The 18,556-nt window shown below is 37.5% G+C and overlaps 3 protein-coding genes across 7 annotated transcripts; 1 reads left to right on the forward strand and 2 right to left on the reverse strand.

Moving 5' to 3' along the window:
• Nucleotides 1-263: 263 nt before the first annotated feature.
• LOC108781833 (LMBR1 domain-containing protein 2 homolog) lies at nucleotides 264-3,753 on the reverse strand. Its single transcript, XM_018549929.1, has 10 exons — nucleotides 3,510-3,753; nucleotides 2,923-3,260; nucleotides 2,569-2,779; nucleotides 2,309-2,485; nucleotides 2,064-2,241; nucleotides 1,642-1,823; nucleotides 1,325-1,564; nucleotides 1,044-1,245; nucleotides 778-894; nucleotides 264-706 (listed from the first exon to the last, which is right to left on the reverse strand). Exons 1-10 carry the CDS (start codon nucleotides 3,681-3,683, stop codon nucleotides 468-470), a joined length of 2,058 nt encoding a protein of 685 aa, XP_018405431.1. The 5' UTR covers nucleotides 3,684-3,753; the 3' UTR covers nucleotides 264-467.
• On the reverse strand, nucleotides 3,711-4,294 carry BBIP1 (BBSome interacting protein 1). Its single transcript, XM_018549930.1, has 2 exons — nucleotides 4,226-4,294; nucleotides 3,711-4,040 (listed from the first exon to the last, which is right to left on the reverse strand). Exon 2 carries the CDS (start codon nucleotides 3,973-3,975, stop codon nucleotides 3,754-3,756), a length of 222 nt encoding a protein of 73 aa, XP_018405432.1. The 5' UTR covers nucleotides 3,976-4,040; nucleotides 4,226-4,294; the 3' UTR covers nucleotides 3,711-3,753.
• Nucleotides 4,295-12,968: 8,674 nt separating this feature from the next.
• LOC108781825 (interference hedgehog) lies at nucleotides 12,969-18,054 on the forward strand. Of its 5 annotated transcripts, none has more exons than XM_018549910.1 (6): nucleotides 12,969-13,161; nucleotides 13,247-13,510; nucleotides 13,876-14,877; nucleotides 15,918-16,748; nucleotides 16,842-16,957; nucleotides 17,529-18,054. In XM_018549910.1, exons 1-6 carry the CDS (start codon nucleotides 13,092-13,094, stop codon nucleotides 17,700-17,702), a joined length of 2,457 nt encoding a protein of 818 aa, XP_018405412.1. In that variant the 5' UTR covers nucleotides 12,969-13,091; the 3' UTR covers nucleotides 17,703-18,054. The 5 variants fall into 5 exon arrangements, with proteins under 5 accessions (XP_018405412.1, XP_018405413.1, XP_018405415.1 ...); XM_018549911.1 differs by having other exon boundaries at nucleotides 15,921-16,748; XM_018549913.1 differs by having other exon boundaries at nucleotides 16,842-16,967; nucleotides 17,485-17,608.
• The last annotated feature ends 502 nt before the right edge of the window (nucleotides 18,055-18,556 follow it).

Here is an 18,556-nt window from a genome sequence, read left to right on the forward strand (position 1 = left end):
AAGACGAACTATACAAAACTTAAAATAATAGTCGAAGAATAAAAATATATTTGTCCTAATAAACATAATATACATATTAATAATTAAGTCGAACATTCATTGCATTATCACTGATTCTATCCGCCATGATAATGTTATTTAAAAAAAAAAACTAGTTTTTGTTTTAAGCAACACATCTGCGGGACTTTCATTCTTAATCCAATTTGTTCATATATAATAAGTTATAAATATATCTTAAAATGATACAATTACTTTAGTTCGTGCTCCTACATAGTAATCAGATTCAAAATGCTACAGGTGAAATGTAAAGCCTTACATTTCACGTTTAATTAAGATTTATTATGTTGTTTCTTATCGACGTAAAACGTCGTATTGCTCGATATAAATATTGTGTAAATCCTTAAAAGCCAATTGATGGATTCTACACTAGCACCTAAACTGTATTTACAAAAATACGGTTATTTATTTTAAATATCATCGAACAATCCTCTGGGTGGAGGACCTACGCGACTTGTACTCGTAGAGAATGCCCTCGTGTTACTCGGCTCGAACGAATCAATATCGCCTTGATTTTCCATGTCGCACCGATTTGCACCATAACTATCTCCACCAAATGTCATACCGATGTAATATTCCGTAGGATCGAAATCGTGTAACAGACCCGCTCTCGCGGATTCGATTGACTCGTCTCGTTTTAACGGCCGTACTAAAGAATTGTCAACGATAAAGTTACTTATATAATCTTATATAGTATCATTTATTTTTCATTATACATACCAGTGTCTGTACTTTGTCGAGACGTCCTGTAACGCGTACCCACCGAAATATTAAATCTTTCCTGCATTTCGCGTCGTCTATACATAGAATCCTCCGCTCTTTGCCGTTTACGTCTTTCTATAACAAGAAAAAAATATGTTGTTTTCTTATCTCAATATTTATTTCTTCAATATTATTGAACATTAACACAAAGTTAAATTGCAAAGACCATTTTATAAAACATACATCGCGTTAAAAGTGTAATTAATAATATAACTTGTCAATACCTCTTTTTATAAGTTCTCTCCCTTCATCTACGAGATCCGTCGTGAATTCGTCATCATCAAGGAATTGCTGAAAACCTAGCATGGAAAGCAATCTACTGCCTATGCTAAAGTATGTAGCTAAGCAGAATGCTAGAATTGCCATTGGAAAGTATACGTTAAATCCATCGGATATGATGGAAATGACATCCATATGACCCATCACCTGATAAAAAAAAAACAATAAGTAAACAATAAAGATAGAAACTAATTAAAAAAAATTTAGATTATTTAAATAATTTTACTTGTGTATAGTGCGTTTCCAGTATATGAGTTTTGATGATGTGCGAATCCATATGAATAAGTCCCAAGAAATTAAGACACATTGGCGGAGTTAAGCGACACAGCATCATACCACTAAATATAAGACTGTACTCATTCGTTTGATGATGGGGTGCCAAGTAATATAAATTTAATACTCGTATCTTCAAGACGGTCGAGTAGGCGCAATAGCAAAGATATGCGATGATCGATGTGGATAACACCTGATAATCAAGTAAAAACGTGCACGTAATATAAATAAAAGTATATTCTGTACGAAATAATAAACACAAATCTTTACCTCTATCGTAAAATAATCATAATTTCTTTTTGCTAAATTCAGAAATTGAGCGAATAAAGATAACACAGGAGACTTGTTGAAGAATGTTACTTCTGACCATACCACAGCCACTGATAAACAGCCCGCGCAAATAGCAGCTCCTTTTAAAACGTAATCCTTTACAATACATTTCCAATACCATTCTGAAATTTAAGTGACAAAATTACAAAATCGAAAGCTACAAAAATTAAATTATTAAATAAATATTATAACTGTATTCGTTTTCCACGCTTACGCGGTGTAAGCATCATTCTATCTTTTTTCTGCAAGTACCGAGCAATAATGATAGGATGAACCTTACAGCGCGTGAGCGTGAAAACCGAACGCAGCCTATATGATATCGCAGCAGAATAAAGTACAAAGCAAAACGAGATGTTGCTTACCGACAACAGGATTGTAAACAATACGAAACGGAAGCGAACGATGCGTAGGAAAAGCCTGTTTAAATCTCCTATCATGACTCACTTGATTCTTCGCTACATCTTCCAAATTAAATATTTTGTCCACTAAAATTCCCCACTGGGTTTCTATGCGCTGTAAAGTCTGCAATGCTTTGATAGTCTAAAACAGAAATAATAGCAATATAGAAATGCTAAAGCGTGTCATCATATATATACTGTTAACAAACCTGTCTGTGTAGACGAATTAGAGCTTTTTCAGTAGGTGTATCCGTTGGAGTATCATCGGGCAATTGTCTTCTGTTCATTCTATCTTTCAGTTCTGCAGGTATTTTTTGAAAGATCGTTTCCAGATTGCAATGGAACGGATGACCAGGCCCAATGGATATCGTTGCAACTTGTAGTGACTAAATAGCATTTATTATTCATTATAGTTTTTGTTTTCAATTCTTAAAAACGTAAATGTAACGTTAAAATATTTATTTTGTACCTCGAGTATGTCGTCCACCGTTTCTTCCGCTTCACATTTGTCTAAACTTAATTTTGCCACCTTGAAATACCTATAATTTAAAGTATACCCAGGCTTGCTGGCGTTCCATAATCCTCGAGGTACCTCTACAAGAGCGTAACCGAGCAATAAAACCAATAAGAATAAACCCCACGTATTGGACGCAGATGATGCTATGGCTTTCAATTTTTGCCTGCAAAACAGTAAACATTATAATTATTTATTTCTACACACATTAGTAACATTTCAAGACTTGTATCTGACTTATATAAGACTTATACATTACAATATAATTGTTTTTTTGTTTACTTTAACACTTATTATAACTTCACTCACCCATCGAGATCTAAGCCAGGCTTTAGCGCAATATAAATCAAGAGTATACCACATATAAACAAGTAACTACCATAGTATATAGCGTTATCTATTAAAGCGGACTTTAACTTCCCGCGTACGGTAAAATCTCCTGCTTTTATATAAGACTGCATCAACGGGAGTATCAACCATGTCAGGCATTGTGATGTCCAATAAACTATCCTCCATAGATTTGGAAATACATTCTCTGGAACATTTGGCCAAGGCTCTTTACATGTAGTAAATGGTGCAGAGGTTGTGTTATTGGTATCCTTAGTATTGTTGTGTATATTCTGCTCTACACACTGTCTAAATACGGTCTGTAAATATAAATATTCTTTTATTTATTTTACTCTTCTGTGTAAAGTAAAAATAAAAAGACTATATACTAAAAAAATGAATACCTTCCATTTAGTGAAAATAAGACACAAATTGAGACACAAACTTTACTCTTTCTGAATATTCATGAGTAACAAAGATAGAACAACACTTATATTGATTTGTATCTAAATGGAAAGCATTCAATAATTAGAGCAAAATAATTATAGCAAATCTAAACAGATAATTACCGAAGAGACATCCAATGGCAACATGAAAATTATTAATAGGGAAAAGTACCATGCTATCAACACGGAAATAGTGACTGCAATGTGATGCCGAAACACATTTCCATATTTAAAGAGTAGAGTCCCAGCCAGTAGAAACGCCACTATGATCTCTGTCAGGAAAGCGCCGAGTACCATTTTGTCTTTAATACTTGATATGACAGTGATGTCCGACAAATTCTATTGGTCTCTAGATAACGCTAAATGTTTATGAGCTTGCATCAAGACTACCCTCTGCTTCTTGCGTCTCTTTAACTTTGATCTCCGCGTCTCTCTGCATCTTCTCGAGTTTCTCCAATGTGACTGATTTCAACGGGATCAACTTTGGCTTACAGAGTATGTAATTCAATGCATCTGTTTGATACAGCAGACCTTGTCTCGGCAAGACTATGTCGCACTGTTCCACCTGACTTTCTGTAGGCTCTGACATCTTCGGTCAATCCGCGATGCCTTAGCGAGTTAACGACTTCTTCATCGTGACATCTGGTAGCAACACTGTAACGTCAACTAAAGATTAATTTAAATTCTCCATGAGGAAATGATCTTGATTATTACTCAGCGTAATACATTATTTTCTACATAGAATAAGCGACAAAAAACTGGACGTTTAGCTGGACTACATTTATCCTCGCGATCATTACAGATTCAAGTCAGCTGAGAAGAATCAGATCCACGCATACCTGACGTAACGCAACTGACAGAACGGTGCGACAGAACTTTCTCCTTGCTACCGTCACTAGACAACTCAGGTGATTATGCCGATACCGTCACTCCGTATCGGACACAGACTGTCACCAGCGGTCACAGATGGTTGATGAACTCAGGAATCATCAAATCTTTTACAAGCGGCAGTGTGGCAGCGGAACGCGAAATCCAACGAAATCATGGATGCGGAATTGCGGATCATGGTCGCGGCCGAGCTGAAAGACAGAAACATCTGGAATCTGGAATGGAACGTTGGATGTCGCGACGCGATGATGCAAAACTTCAAACCAGAGAGAAACCTCTCTGCTTCAAACTAACATCGACGATTATAGGATATATACAATACTTTATAGATAAGTCAACGCGGCCAGTTCAATAAGTTAAAGTAATGATCGACATCGAAGAGATTTGAGATGATAATTGCAATATGAGAGAAAAAAAATTATAATTTTGCAATAATATATAAGATATATTATAATAATATTGCAAGTGTATGCATACTTATTTATGGAACGTTTATATTAAAATAAATCATAAATTTAATAATTGTATCAGCCAAATATTTGATAAGTTTTACGAGAATCCTAAAGCCGCGTGTATTTTACCGACTAAACTATAATCAATTTTTATATATATAACAATTACTTTTTTTTCTTTTACAGATTTGAAAATTTTTTCCAAGAGTGAGATATATGTATATATATATATATATATTACTTATTATGGCCAAGAAATTGGTATTACAGAGTGTTTGTCGGTGCATGGTATGACGATTCATCTTTGCGCCGCTCCGACATTTTTGTGGCGGATGATGAAGAAAAAGAAGACAGGCAATGATAGAATGTCCTCAACTGCACTTCTTTCAATGAGAAAAAAATATGTTCTTTCTCTGTATATAAACTGATAAAAGTTATACTTTTTACTTGTGAGTTATACTTTTTATCGTAATGAATCGGATAATTAGATATAAAATAGACAGGAAAAGAAGAAAGATGAAAGATTCAAAAGCTTAAAGAACAAATCTATTGAGGAAAGGACAATGTAAATGATGTTATGCTAATATATATTATTAGATATTATTATTAAATACTAGAGATAAATGTATAGAGACGTTATTACTTGACATTGGACATTGACCTTCAAATCGAGAAAAAGAGAAGAAGATAAATGCAAAAAAAGTAATCAGAGAAACGTATCGAGTGACAGCGCACAACGATATAAAATCAGTATAACGCGTGAAAATTTATGTAACAATTCGAGACAACCTGATTAAAATTGGATCACTAATCGATATATTCGGGATTTGTTGATACACTGGAGGAGGAAATGATGATGAATGTACAGCTGACATTCTTCGATAGTAAATAAAAAGTGTCATATTTAGCTTCGCTGAAATGACAAGGTGACGATAACCGATTCTGAGAGCGACGCATATCTACCAGTTAAAATAAGATCGCATTTAGTTTGCTGATTTGCAGCTTTGGTTGTCATAATATTATAGACTTGTGAGAGTCGAGGAACTTGCAAGTGATATGTTCAAGATCAAAGCTGCATATATATACATGTATAGATATATTGATTATCATTTTTAATAGAAGATAATTAACAATGACAAAGAATTAAAACTAATAAATAGTTAGACTCCTTTAAATATATTAATAAAAATTGAAAATGTAACAGTGTAAAAAGGCTACAGGAGTCAGCGCTGGTTATTGTACAATAGCAATAATTTTAATAATAATCAAATATAAAATATCTGGCGTATAAACCTTGAACGTTTCAACTTTCGAGTCATCTTCAGCAAACAATCCATCCATTACCACAAGTTAAGATATTGTATCGCAAAATAATATCTCCAACAATTCCTGTATGTGATACGTGGCTAATCATGAGGCGAGACCCACACTCAAACAGTTACAAAGCTGAGTGGTGATGAGAGACTCAGGCTAAAATTAAAATTCATTATTAGTAAACTGTATACGGGTTGCTCACATAATAATCAACTCATCTCTCATAGCCACGCCATCACATACAATAAAAAATATAACGCACACATTTAAAAAGAAGATAATTATTTTGGATTAACTTTAATCTCGGTCCAAATTACTATACTTTTTTTTTATTTTTAGAACTAAAAAAAGATTAAAAAGTAAGTTAAATAAAAATTATAAGCTTAACTCCACCTTCAATTTGAATAATTTTTTTTAACACAAATAAAATTTTCTCTCAAATTTTTTTTAAATAAAGGAGGGCTGAGTTTCCTTTTAAAATATCTTGTTAAAAAAATATTTGGTAATGTAAAAGAAAAATGTAATATCTTTCCACATTTTTAAAAGCTTAGAATAGTAAAAAGGCTTGGTCTAGACGGAGAAGGTAAAAAAATGGATGATTATAATTTATATTGGTACAAAACTTATGCATGTCCTTTTTTATCAACAAATTAACTTAATTTGTTATATTTATATTTGAGCATCATAATATTTGTGATTTCGACTATATAAGGAAAAAATATATTTGAAGGTGACAAATTCTTATTTAATGTCAAGCAAGTATTAATCGCTCGATGAAATACGCTTCATACGTTAATCACACAATTATATCTAACAATAATAAAAATATATATAGAGAGAAGAACGATTATTTTTATTTAACGGAAAAAAATTATTTCAATATACCAACTTCATACGCAACTATGTATATTTTATGGAATTGTTGAATACATCGCCACTTGACTTTTTGAAATTCAAATTGCATTCTGAAACGCGATACGTTCCTGACTTCAAACTTATCAGTCGCTGATATGCGCTGTATGTTGTAAGCGAATTTGAAAATATTACAGCGTACATAGTATAAATATCATTAGTAAACTGAACATGTTTCAATTATTGCATGCAATTGCACATATATCTATAAAATCTATTATGTAATTATTTAATATCAACCTCGTATGCATCGATTTTTACGCATTTCTGTAGCAAATTTATACGTTTATTAATCCACATCGATAAATAATTAAGCGCGCGCGCTGCATCATGTGATCAGAAGTACCAACTGAACGAGACTAAAACCCTAGTTTTCAAGCGGCGACTATGTATTCAATTATATCTCTCTCCTCTTCTCATGAATGTCGCGTATATCTCTATCTTACTTTACGAAAAGATGTAAAAATAAATGCAGCGGAAGCTCGCGTGCGACTTCAAAAGTTCGTAAGTAGAACCTTTTCGCCTCTTTTCCTTTTTCTCTTCGAATCTAATCGCATGTTCGTTTCACTCAAGTTCAGGAGATAGTAACACGACGTAGTTACGAGGAACGGATCCCCTGTATCAGTTGTGTTTAGTTTGTGTACGTTTACGCGCTTTGAACACTTTATCATTCTATCTTTATCGTTCATTCGACGTAAAACAAGTAAAACAAGATAGGAACGCTGAAAGCTCTGAAAGTATCGAAACTGAACGCAGGTCGCCGCAGCTTCCAGTGCTTCCAGGCTGGCCACGTCGTGTCGTCACTATTACCACCACCACGTCGCCGTCGCCGTGGCGGCATCCCTCCACCACGAGTCCGCCGCCGCCGCGGTTCAAAACCTGTCGGTCTGCATTCCAGTGTCGCCGCCGGTGAACGCCAAGCAGCAGCAGCCGCCGCCAGCAGCGGTAAGCGTGGTCTCGTCGTCAAGCGCGTCCCGTTCCCGTCCCGTTTCGTTTCACCGACGCGTTTTCGATCGTTCGTCCGCTGCTCGGCGTCACCGTCCGTTGAGTTCACGCCAACTGCGCGAACATGAAGTAGACGAGGGTGAACCGGGTCGTCGCGCACACGGAGGAAGCAGCGTCCCGTGAAAGAGCCAACACTCCACAAAGGAGCACACTGAGGAGCGCACGCGGACGACCGCGTCGCGGCCACGTCTCCGGTGCACGCATCCCGTATTACATCTCGTGAGTTGGCGAGCGACGCTCAGGGCGCAAGGATATCCTCTCTTTCGGCGTCGACCTCGGTCGGTGTGCGGCCGGATCGAGAAAAAGGGTGAGCACGCCACTTCTCTCTCTCTCTCTCTCTTTCTCTCTCTGTCTCTTTCTTTCTCTTTCTTTCTCTGCGCCTCTCTCTCTCTCTCTCTCTCTCTCTCTCTCTCTCTCTCTCTCTCTCTTTCTTTCTTTCTTTCTTTCTCTAGACGGATGATCTCGACCCCGGTGTGGATCGATCGATCGCGCGATCGTGAACCCGGTCCTCCGCTCGGAACCGCTCGCGTCCGATCGTTTGGTCGCTCCGTGTCGGAAAGGGAGCACTCTAACACCGGATCACCACTCTCTCGGAGATTTCCGTTTCCACGGTAGAGAATTGTAGACCCCGGACATCAGATCCGGATCTTCCCGTCCGCCTTGCATTACGCTCGTGGTATTTAGAATGGGTACACTCGTTCTATTTGCACTGTCTACGTGCGAGACGAGGTGCACAACCTCAGAGAGAAAAGGAGAGGAGAAGCGAAGTGTGTGGAAGAGATACGGCTGGGAGACGGGCCTAAGAGCGTTTTCTTCCGCGTCGAATTAACTTTATTCGCACCTATTGTTCAGTCTTCTATAAGACCCGGTTTCACCGATCTAAGATTTGATGATTAACTTTGATCCCGGTTTAACTCGCCGTTTGTGCTTTTTTAATTCTCAGAATTTGAAATTCTGAAATTAAAATTCTAAAAATTAGAAAAGGATAAAGAAATAAATTGAATCGAGATTAAGAGTTAATCGTACATTGGTGAATTCGTGTTCAAGGCCCGATATTCCACTCTTGTATTTGAGATTGTCTTAAGTATAGTCTTGAGATGTCATAAGCCAATCTGTGTTAGTATCTTAATGTGTATTCATAGTCAGGCTTTATATTTGAAGCTCCTTAAATTTATCTTCTGATACTCTAGACTAGAATATTTAAAGATGGGTTTAAGGAAGCCTGAAATATAGAGTTTTAAAATTAAAACGGACAATAAATTCTATCCTATTTTAAATCCTATTTCTCCACACCCCCCCCTCTTTCTAAAAACGTATCACGGAAGAAAACGAGAAGGGGGGGGGGAGGGAGAAGATGACGATTTAATTGCGAAATTTAATTCACACGTGAAAAAGAATCTCAAATCCATCTTTCTTAACAGTTTGCTTTTGTGGCCTCTCTCTGGTCTTGGAGCAAGACTTGCGTGTACCGGGAGAGCGAAGAAAGAAGTAGGGGAAAAAAGAGAGAAACAGGTGCGGAGGAAACGCAGATAGGAAGTGTGTAAAAGAGATCCGACGAAACAAGTGTATTCAGGCGTCGTAGGGCGAAAGGGGAATCAAGATATCACGCAGGAGAGTACGGGAGTAACTGAAAGGAAGACCTCTTATTCGTTATCATCTGCTCCGCCAGCGTCCTCCGAAACCTCCCTCGGCGTCCTTTTTTTTTTTTTTTTTTTTTTATCTCACCTGTTTTCGACGGCGATCCTCGTCGTCCTCCCTCGATTCCATTAAGCGCACTGCGAGACAAATGAGGGGCGTGGAGACGAAATTCAGATTCGCCAGCTTTATCGCAAACTTGTTCTCTCTCGCTCGACCGCGCATCGTCCTCAGGTAAAAATGCAAAGTCAACACTTTTTGATCGGATTATTGAACCGAAAAATCCATGAATATTATATAGAAGTGCTACGAGATACGATCTGTCGGAATCCGCACGAATTAGAAATCTTTGAGTGAAACGTGAGTTATTTTTACATCTCTTAAATGGCAACTCAATACAAAGGTAAACCTAATGCATATCCTCACTTACTCCAAAATTCCCTTTCTCACTTTCAGAGCTGCTCCTCACCTGTTAACGAGGCAGAGAACCCGTCCTTGCCGCCGTCGCGATCGCGATCCCCGATCCACGATCCCATAAATGCACCGCGAGAGACGGTCCTTCACTGGAATACTAATGACACGGATAGTCATTTATGGCACGGCCACGGCATTCCGTGTAGAACAGGAAGGAGTCCGTTGTGAGGATCAGAGCATTTTCTGGGCGGAAGATCTCTCGAAGTGTCAGATTTTTCGGTGGTTCTCACAGAGAATTATTGGGACGAGCCTCGGTCATTTCTTCTCGCTTCTGTGCTTCCTATACGTAAATCACGTCGAATTGAATATTCAAGATATAACAGGCAATTTGACTTGCCGTTTGAAGATCTATACGTAAAAAGCTTTCACATTAATTGTAAATCTTCAAATATTATGATTATAATATCCGAGATTATAAGCAATCACTCGATATTTGAAGAATACATTTACTAAGTAACTTATTTTTTTAATTGCTAACTAATGGCTGCATTCATTAGAAAAAGCGCTTAATAAGCGCCTTGCGCTGATTGAATTATGCTTTTAGATCTAAATTAAGATAGAACTATTCTCTTCTAGATCTAAAAATATAATCCAATCAGTACAAAGTGCTTATTAAACTGCTTTTTCTGTTAAACGCAACCATTGTCTACAACTGTTTCTTTTTTTTTTTTTTAAATTAATCTTTATTACGCAATATTTTCTCTTCTCTGTTACGCTCTGTAAATTTTACAGCGTACGACACACTGTCCGTCTGTTCAACGCACCGCGACGATTAAGTCATCGTTAATACGAAGGCGCGCATCGAACGGATTAGGTGCAATTACGGCGCGGCAGATTGCGCGTGCAAACCCATCGGTCGTGCGTACACGCGTTCTCGCGTTCGTACATCCGTGCCAAGAGGGGCGCGGAGTGGACAACCACTGCTTTGGAATTCGGCTTCTTTATTTTTACGAGAGGTAACATCGGAAACCAGCCTCTTTGCGGGCCCTTCTCACCTGTTACATACCACCGCCATTTATGCTACCATTTAACCAGAAGTTAAGAGTCTCTTTCGTACATAAAACACAGTGGACTGCCGCCGCGCCGATAATCTACCAGCACTCAAAGTGTCTCCTTCCTTTCTCCCTCTTTCTTCCTTCATTAACCCCCTGTCCTCTTCAATCTTTCTATCTCTCTCTTTTTTTGTTTTCTCAAGTTTACTCATTCGAAATGATAAATTTGAGATATACTTTTCTCGTTATTCCGCTTTATTTTCTTCCTCATTCGTTTACTTTACTTTATCTGATTTATCTTCCTACGCATTAAGATATACAGGGAAAAGACATATAGAGACTGCATGTACAATTTTGAAAATTTTCATAAAATTACATCATATATAACACTAGAAGGCTTTGAATATTCAAAGTTCTTTAATTATCACATTTTTAGTAACAGACCAAAAAATAATTTCTAAATGAGATCAATATGTTAATAATTCTTTTTCAATCAGCGCCAATTTCTATTCTTATGCGCGTCGGATAACTGTTCAATTAATGAAATATTATTTAAAATTAATATTTTGAAGTCTTCTATTAAATATTGAATTAAAGAAAGAGATATGTCAACATATTAATCACTTGTGTTTAATATTACTAGTGCTGGTGAAAAAATGAAAAAAATTATACGAAATATAATAGTCGATTAGTATAGTCGTTGTGCATTTTAATCACAGATTCGAAGAAAATATTCTTCGTGCATCAAACATCTTAATATCGCCTCGAGGTGCGTTCTCGTTCACCAAGTTTTTCCGCCATTGGGAAAAGTCAACGCGATAGTTTCATACACATTAAGGCAAGCGTGTGGGTGCGTAGTACGACGTCGCGATCCGTGATGTGAATGGATATACCTACGCGCGTATAGCAGCATATCGTAGCGCTATGTAGCTCGACGAAAAAGAATTATTACCGTCGCTCTTCGCCATCGCGGGCGTGCTGCGCGCGAGTGTATACTTTTCTGATGGCCTCGCACGCACGAGAGGGCACGTGGGTGTAAAACGGTTCGCGCAATGAACAGCAGCTTTCGACGCCGTATATGGATATTTTCTAGACAGCCACGCGTCACCCAGTCTCACCACCGATTCCCTTTTTCTCATTATCATTACACGGCAAATAAAAACCCGTTACATTTCATTGCTCGTTTCATTCGTCGTTGTAATTCGAAGGGTTGTTCTTTTGCTTACATCTTTTAATCGCTGCATTTCTTTTCTCTTTTCTTCTTTTCCTTTTTATAAACTTTATCAGTATAATAATTTTTTTTTATTATTATATTGTAAGGATTGTAAAGTGTATTGCGACGGAAAAACTCCTTTGAGATTTAATATTTAATATTAAATATTATCCGCTTTTTCCTAACTTCAGAATGATAAACGCATATGTTGTACTTTATTGTGTCTAAAGTCTTAGACTTTGCTACGCGAAACAACAGCGACAGGAATAGCGATAGAAATAGTATACAAATAAGCGATATGTAGATAATTATCGCCTCCCGTTGCACAACGCTGCAAAAAAAAAATAAATAAATAAAAGGCCAACCAATCTTGATCGCTTATAGACTGTAGCATATCTACTCTTCCATCTGCTTCAAGATTATAGCGCATATAAACAAAATGAAAAATCTGAATGCTAATTAGTAGGCTATAAGGTGATAGACACAGAATTCCAACTCGTCAGAAATTTATTGCTATATTCTGTATTCTTATGTGCATGAACACATCATACATTCCTGAACGTTGGATTCCTCTATTTCTATCGTTACCATTTCGTGTCTCTAGGATGAAAAATGCGTTCTATTTTCTCGTGAACACGGGCGTTCTAAACTTAAACGGTGTGCTTGCTCGGTATTAATTTTAGTAGGTCTTCGCCAACACTCCGCGAGCCGCATATTTGCTATCCCGCGAACGAAGGACTGGAAAAACAATTAATAGAACGCAAATTACCTGGTTAACGTAATAGCACTGTCTTCTTTCGTACTTGCAGAATGTGTCAAGATGACATCTATCTCCTCTTTATGTGGCATCATCGTTATCCTGCTTTACAGTCCGATCGCATATACATGCGGTAAGTTTCTTGGAACGGTGTTACGTAAATATACTCTGAGCACCGTGTTGAAAGAGGATAATAATGATGCTTTTGATAATGACAGAGAACGACAAGATTCCTGAGATGAATATGTCCTTTACTCGACACCCTCAACCCCTAGCAGTTCCATTGTATGATGACGTGAACTTTGAATGTAGTCTCAACATCCCTGCGGAGCGTTTCGCTTGGCATCACAGGCCTCTGGGTTCGAACAAATGGACACTATCATCTGATACTTACAGCAATACTGGTGGCAAAACGTCTCGGCTCATTGTCTCCTTTGACAACGTATCGAAGGCCGGAGATTACCGTTGCATTGCTTTCTTCGGTGAGTGTCATCCCGAAAATTTATATTTTATATACTTTTTTAATCTATAATCTATTTTTTTTATCTACAGAAGCTATGCGTTTCGTTGATACTCTCAGACTTCTCATCCTGATAACGTGAACTGTAATGTTCACGAAACGTTGGCATTCTAATAATGAATTTGGGCAGGGAGATAACTCGCAAAACGTATAACATCTGTATAGAAAATTTCCGTGGAAGCTTTAAAAATTTTCTATTTTATTTAATTTAATTATACTTTGTTTTATATTTAACGCAAGCATTAAGATTGTGCTACCTACGAGAGAGATCTTGGTTTCTATACCAAGAGATGTGTGTATATATATATTTTTTTAATTTCCTCTCAGGTAGCAGTGGATTAGTGTCGGATCCAGCGAGACTAACGCTTGCGACAATACAAGAGTTTTTCGATAAAAACGATGTTTACATCGAGGTGGCGGAAGGTAACACCGTGCCCATCACATGTCCCGTACCATATTCCGAACCAGAAGCTATAGTGCAGTTTTATAAGAACGACATGCTCATCAAGGATGCGAATGTAGCGAATGGCAAAACCATGGTCATCAAAGATGTCAAATTGGCGGACAGTGGATCATACTATTGTAGCGTTAACAATTATTTAACGATGGTAACATTCACAAGCAATCATAAGACCATTTTGACGGTACACGCGAACTTAACTTTTCGAACGCCGTATTTCATCAAGCATCCGCAACCTGAATACACAGTTACGCGTGGCAAGAACATTACGTTGGAGTGTTTCGGCGCTGGTTACCCTGTGCCACAAGTCACCTGGAGTCGTCTAGGCAGCTCTTTATCATCAAAGACTGTGGAATCATCCATCGGTTTGACATTGGTCCATGTGCAACCGTCTGATCGCGGGGAATATGATTGTTTGTGGACCTACGATATTCACAATTTCGTAAAATCAGTAATTATTTTAAAAGTGATGGAACCACCGAGGGTCACGAGACAGCCGAGCGCGTGCAAATTCCACGAAGGTGGAAAATTGCAGCTCTCGTGTAACGTAACAGGCGAACCGCAACCAATCGTCGAATGGCTTATCAATGGAGAGTCCTTGATGCCTAGTAAGACACAGGAGATGATAGGCTCCACTCTTCTTATATCCGACGTTGAGAAGAAGCACGCCGGGATTGTTCAGTGCGTCGCCAGCAACGACTACGGGTCGCATTCAGGATACAACCTATTGCAGGTTCAACCGAAAGAGCATATTGTCGGCGGCAAAGCCGAATTGAAGCCAAACTACGGAACTATGTCAAGGCATAAGCATACCAGGGGCGGTGGTAGACGTAATAAAAATAAAGAAGCAAAAAAGAAGGGAGACGGAGGTAATTATTTGTTTTGTGTTATCACCGTTTCGTATATTTTCTTATCATTTTATCAAACGTTTGGCTGAGATATCGCCGATGAAGTCCCTTTAGCACGATTTTCTTTCAGAAATTTAGGAGAAATGCAGATTTCATAATTTTTATTAACAATTGTAAGATTAGAATTTAACGGGGTTTTAGTTCTAACTGCGTTCTTTTTCATAATTAATTTTAACATATGGATTTGATAATAATCAACTTGACGTTTCGAATTGAGATTCTTAATTGAATACAAAATTACATATAGAAATTGAAAAAAATTTGAAAAATTATAGCGCTTTTTTAATTTTATTAATTTTATTTAATATTTTTTTTCTAATGTTTCTTTTTAATTGTGAATATAATGCCGAATTTTTCTTTATTATAGCCAATCTCTGTATTATACAGATAGCACCCAGGTTGATTTATTAAATATGCATGTATAAAGCAAGAAGATCGAACTTTTTTGCGTGGGGGTCTGGGGGGCGGAGCCCCTGGTCAGAGCTCGTGAGCCTCCAAAGGCAGCAGCGCGAGCAAGCTAGTTGTTTTTATCACTTTTCCTCCGAACGATGCCTTCCCTACGCTTACCGCCCACCATTGACTCAATGGTGTAGCCTTTGGTGGATAATTTTACTGTTTCGATATATGAGCTCTAATTAGTTAGGCCGGACATTGTCAGTATTGCAAATTTATAATATACATAACGTGAACTGTACTGACAGTATATATTTAAACACGGCCTTAATGTACAAGCAAAAAGAATTACGAGTACCATGAAAATTAATGCTCTCAATACTGATATATGAAGACGGAAACATATAGAATTCTCACTCAACTTGTTATTGTTATGAATTACATAATTATACATTATTGAAAATATCGTTATAAAAAGTGATCATGCTCTTCATCTTTTTTTTTATATTCTATATTTCCATATTGATGACATTCATTTTGATTCTATTGTCTTTTATATTTTAATTAAAAGATAGATCCCCTTTCTATTAAATTTTTTGTCCTTTCAGCAGAAATCGAGTTGAATCCTCCCGATGTGCCCATCATCACAAGATTATCTGATATCTCCGTTATGGTGCGATGGACAGTACCGAAGAACACGGGCCTGCCAATACAGTTTTTCAAAGTTCAATACCGAGAGATAGGCTCGAAGATGAGTGGCAAACAGGCAAACAAATGGATGACTGCCAACTCTGAGATACCGAATCATGTGCGGTCCTTCGAAGTGGCCGACTTGCAAACCGAGCATACTTATCGATTTAGAATCGCTGCGGTGTACTCGAATAACGATAACAAGTTGAGTAAGAATTCTGTACGTTTCCATCTCCATAAGGATACCGGTATTGAAAGCACTAAAATGCCAATACCTTTATTGACTCGCGTTGAAGCGTTAGGGCCACATGAGATGTTGTTGCTTTGGCAAAATCCCAACAGATCAGCAAAAATCGACGGGTTTTACATATACCATCGAACGTCTACCTCAGCCGGTGAATATTTGAAAACCACTGTCGAGGGAAAGGAAGCTTCCAACGTGACCATTGCCCACTTACAACCCGATACTCCATATGAATTCAAAATTCAAAGTTTCTCTGTAGACGCAGCATCAGAATTTTCTCAAATATTGCGACATAAAACTCTAAAGCTCATTGTTCAGCATCCAGTTCAGCAAGTCGTGGCGGAAAATAAATTGAGACCGAGCGAGAATAACAAGAATGTTAGTATACATGCCATAATCGGTGGAGTATTTGGAGCATCGGTCATTCTGGTCGCTCTTGCCTTCGCAGCGAGATTCCTGTACAAAAGAGCCAAGTATAAGCAAAGTCAGGAATCGCAAAGTGAAGGTATGTGTTTTGAAGAAAAAAAAATTGATAAAACGGAATTTTTTCATAATTTTAAATGTAGATAACATATTCTTTTATTATTTTGACGGGCAGGTAAACCAATAACAAATGGACGAGTAATTAACGGTGGGGTCACAGACTCTAAGATTAATATTACATCCAATCCGCTAGCCGGTCTCGACACGTCCGAAGATATAATGCAGCCTAAGGTCAGTATTTGTAAGTAACAACATTTGCACTTTTATTTCACTGAAAGAAAGTAACGGAACTGAATTCGGTCATTTTGCATTGATTCATCGATAATGAGAAATCACTGAATTTCGCTTTCAAGCTTTCAATTCTATAGCTGCGCTCGCTTTGGGTGCAATATACTCGACTTGTTGCTCAACTTTAATCAGTCATTTACTTTCCTTCCGGAAGTCAGTACGATTCTAGACGAGCGCGGAAAAGTACATGTTAATCGCATACATAAAAATTCTATCGCTTTAACAACATTGAATTAGTTTTGCATTTATAAGCAAGATATTTCAGTATCGACATCGACTTCTGCTCTCGTCTAACAAGCGTAAATTCGACATTAAATTGCCCGATATATTAAGGAGACTAGTCTTTTCTAGTTTTAGCATTGGTCGCGCGCTGCTCTTTAATTCTACTCGCTCTCTGCACTCTCTCTGGAGCCGCTTTTCTTTTGTTTTTCCGAACGCGACACACGCACGTTACCACTTACACGCTCTAGATCTGAAAAAAGAAGCGAACGAACACGCATGTTTCTAAATCCAGAGCGGACAACAATCGTCGATGGAAATGACATCGTTTCTAAACGGCCAAAACAACAATGGCAGCAACAACGGCCATAACAACGGCGACGCAGCTGGGTCTGACGTGAACGTCACGTCACATAGCGAGCCGTCGTCTCTGCGCCAAGGGCCGCTACCTATCGAACAACGTTTGTGAGAATGATTGCAGCTATATCTCTGTTTTATAGACGGTAAGAACGCGACCCGACCCGACCCGCATCCTCGAAGACGGACGTTTACACCGTTGATCGAACTTACGAACATATTAATTTTATTTTGCGGGGGAAACGTAAGGGCTTGTCGATACGTTATCTCATTGAAAAATGTAACTTATAGACTGTATTAACGTTCAGCTATTATCGCAACGATGAGACTGTTGCAAGACATTTACAGGGTGTCTTAAGTAGATATGCTCAAATATATCCGCGCTACTGTAGATTGGGATTCATTTCACGCAATTTGCACACGGAAAAAAATCTGCAACGTCGCAGATTTCTTGGCAAGTATTATATATTTTTTATATTCAGTATAAAAAATTTAATATAATGGTTATCGAGTATAGTATTATATAAATTATAAAGAGATATTTTTTTTTTCAATTCTTCTGTTTATTACTACGAAGACAGTATTTCAACCGAAATAGTCCCATTTTATAGAGTGCATAATTAGAAAGTAAAATCGATCTGTCTGCATCCTATGATATATGCTTTGTCTTTATCTTTCTTTTTATAAGAATTTGATTGATACCCTTGTCCGTTAAGTAGATGTGAAATTAAATTAATGTACCTGCGAAATAACTGAACTCAACTGTTACATATCTACTTAACGGTCGTGAACTAGTGAGCATTGAATAATATTGTTTAGTAATTTTTTTTATCCCTTTTTCATGATTTCTATCCCTTTACACACTTTAACAAGCGAACTAGTTTTTAAGAATTTTATACTAAAAGTTTATGTATTTCTAAAGTACATAACTTAAGGATACATGATACGTATAGTTACATTAACTAT

Source organism: Cyphomyrmex costatus, unplaced genomic scaffold, assembly GCF_001594065.2.
Source record: "Cyphomyrmex costatus isolate MS0001 unplaced genomic scaffold, Ccosl1.0 scaffold91, whole genome shotgun sequence".
NCBI lineage: Eukaryota > Metazoa > Arthropoda > Insecta > Hymenoptera > Formicidae > Cyphomyrmex > Cyphomyrmex costatus.

Bases quoted from the DNA above. Each gene is read 5' to 3' on its own strand.
- LOC108781825 (XM_018549910.1), top strand. From the start codon at position 13,092: ATGACATCTATCTCCTCTTTATGTGGCATCATCGTTATCCTGCTTTAC. The intron at 13,511-13,875 runs GTGAGTGTCATC...ATTTCCTCTCAG, and splicing joins CCGTTGCATTGCTTTCTTCG to GTAGCAGTGGATTAGTGTCG. The intron at 14,878-15,917 runs GTAATTATTTGT...TTGTCCTTTCAG, and splicing joins AAAAAAGAAGGGAGACGGAG to CAGAAATCGAGTTGAATCCT.
- LOC108781833 (XM_018549929.1), bottom strand. From the start codon at position 3,683: ATGGTACTCGGCGCTTTCCTGACAGAGATCATAGTGGCGTTTCTACTG. The intron at 2,486-2,568 runs GTACAAAATAAA...AATGCTATTTAG, and splicing joins CGGTGGACGACATACTCGAG to TCACTACAAGTTGCAACGAT. The intron at 2,242-2,308 runs GTTTGTTAACAG...TTTCTGTTTTAG, and splicing joins TAATTCGTCTACACAGACAG to ACTATCAAAGCATTGCAGAC.
- BBIP1 (XM_018549930.1), bottom strand. From the start codon at position 3,975: ATGTCAGAGCCTACAGAAAGTCAGGTGGAACAGTGCGACATAGTCTTG.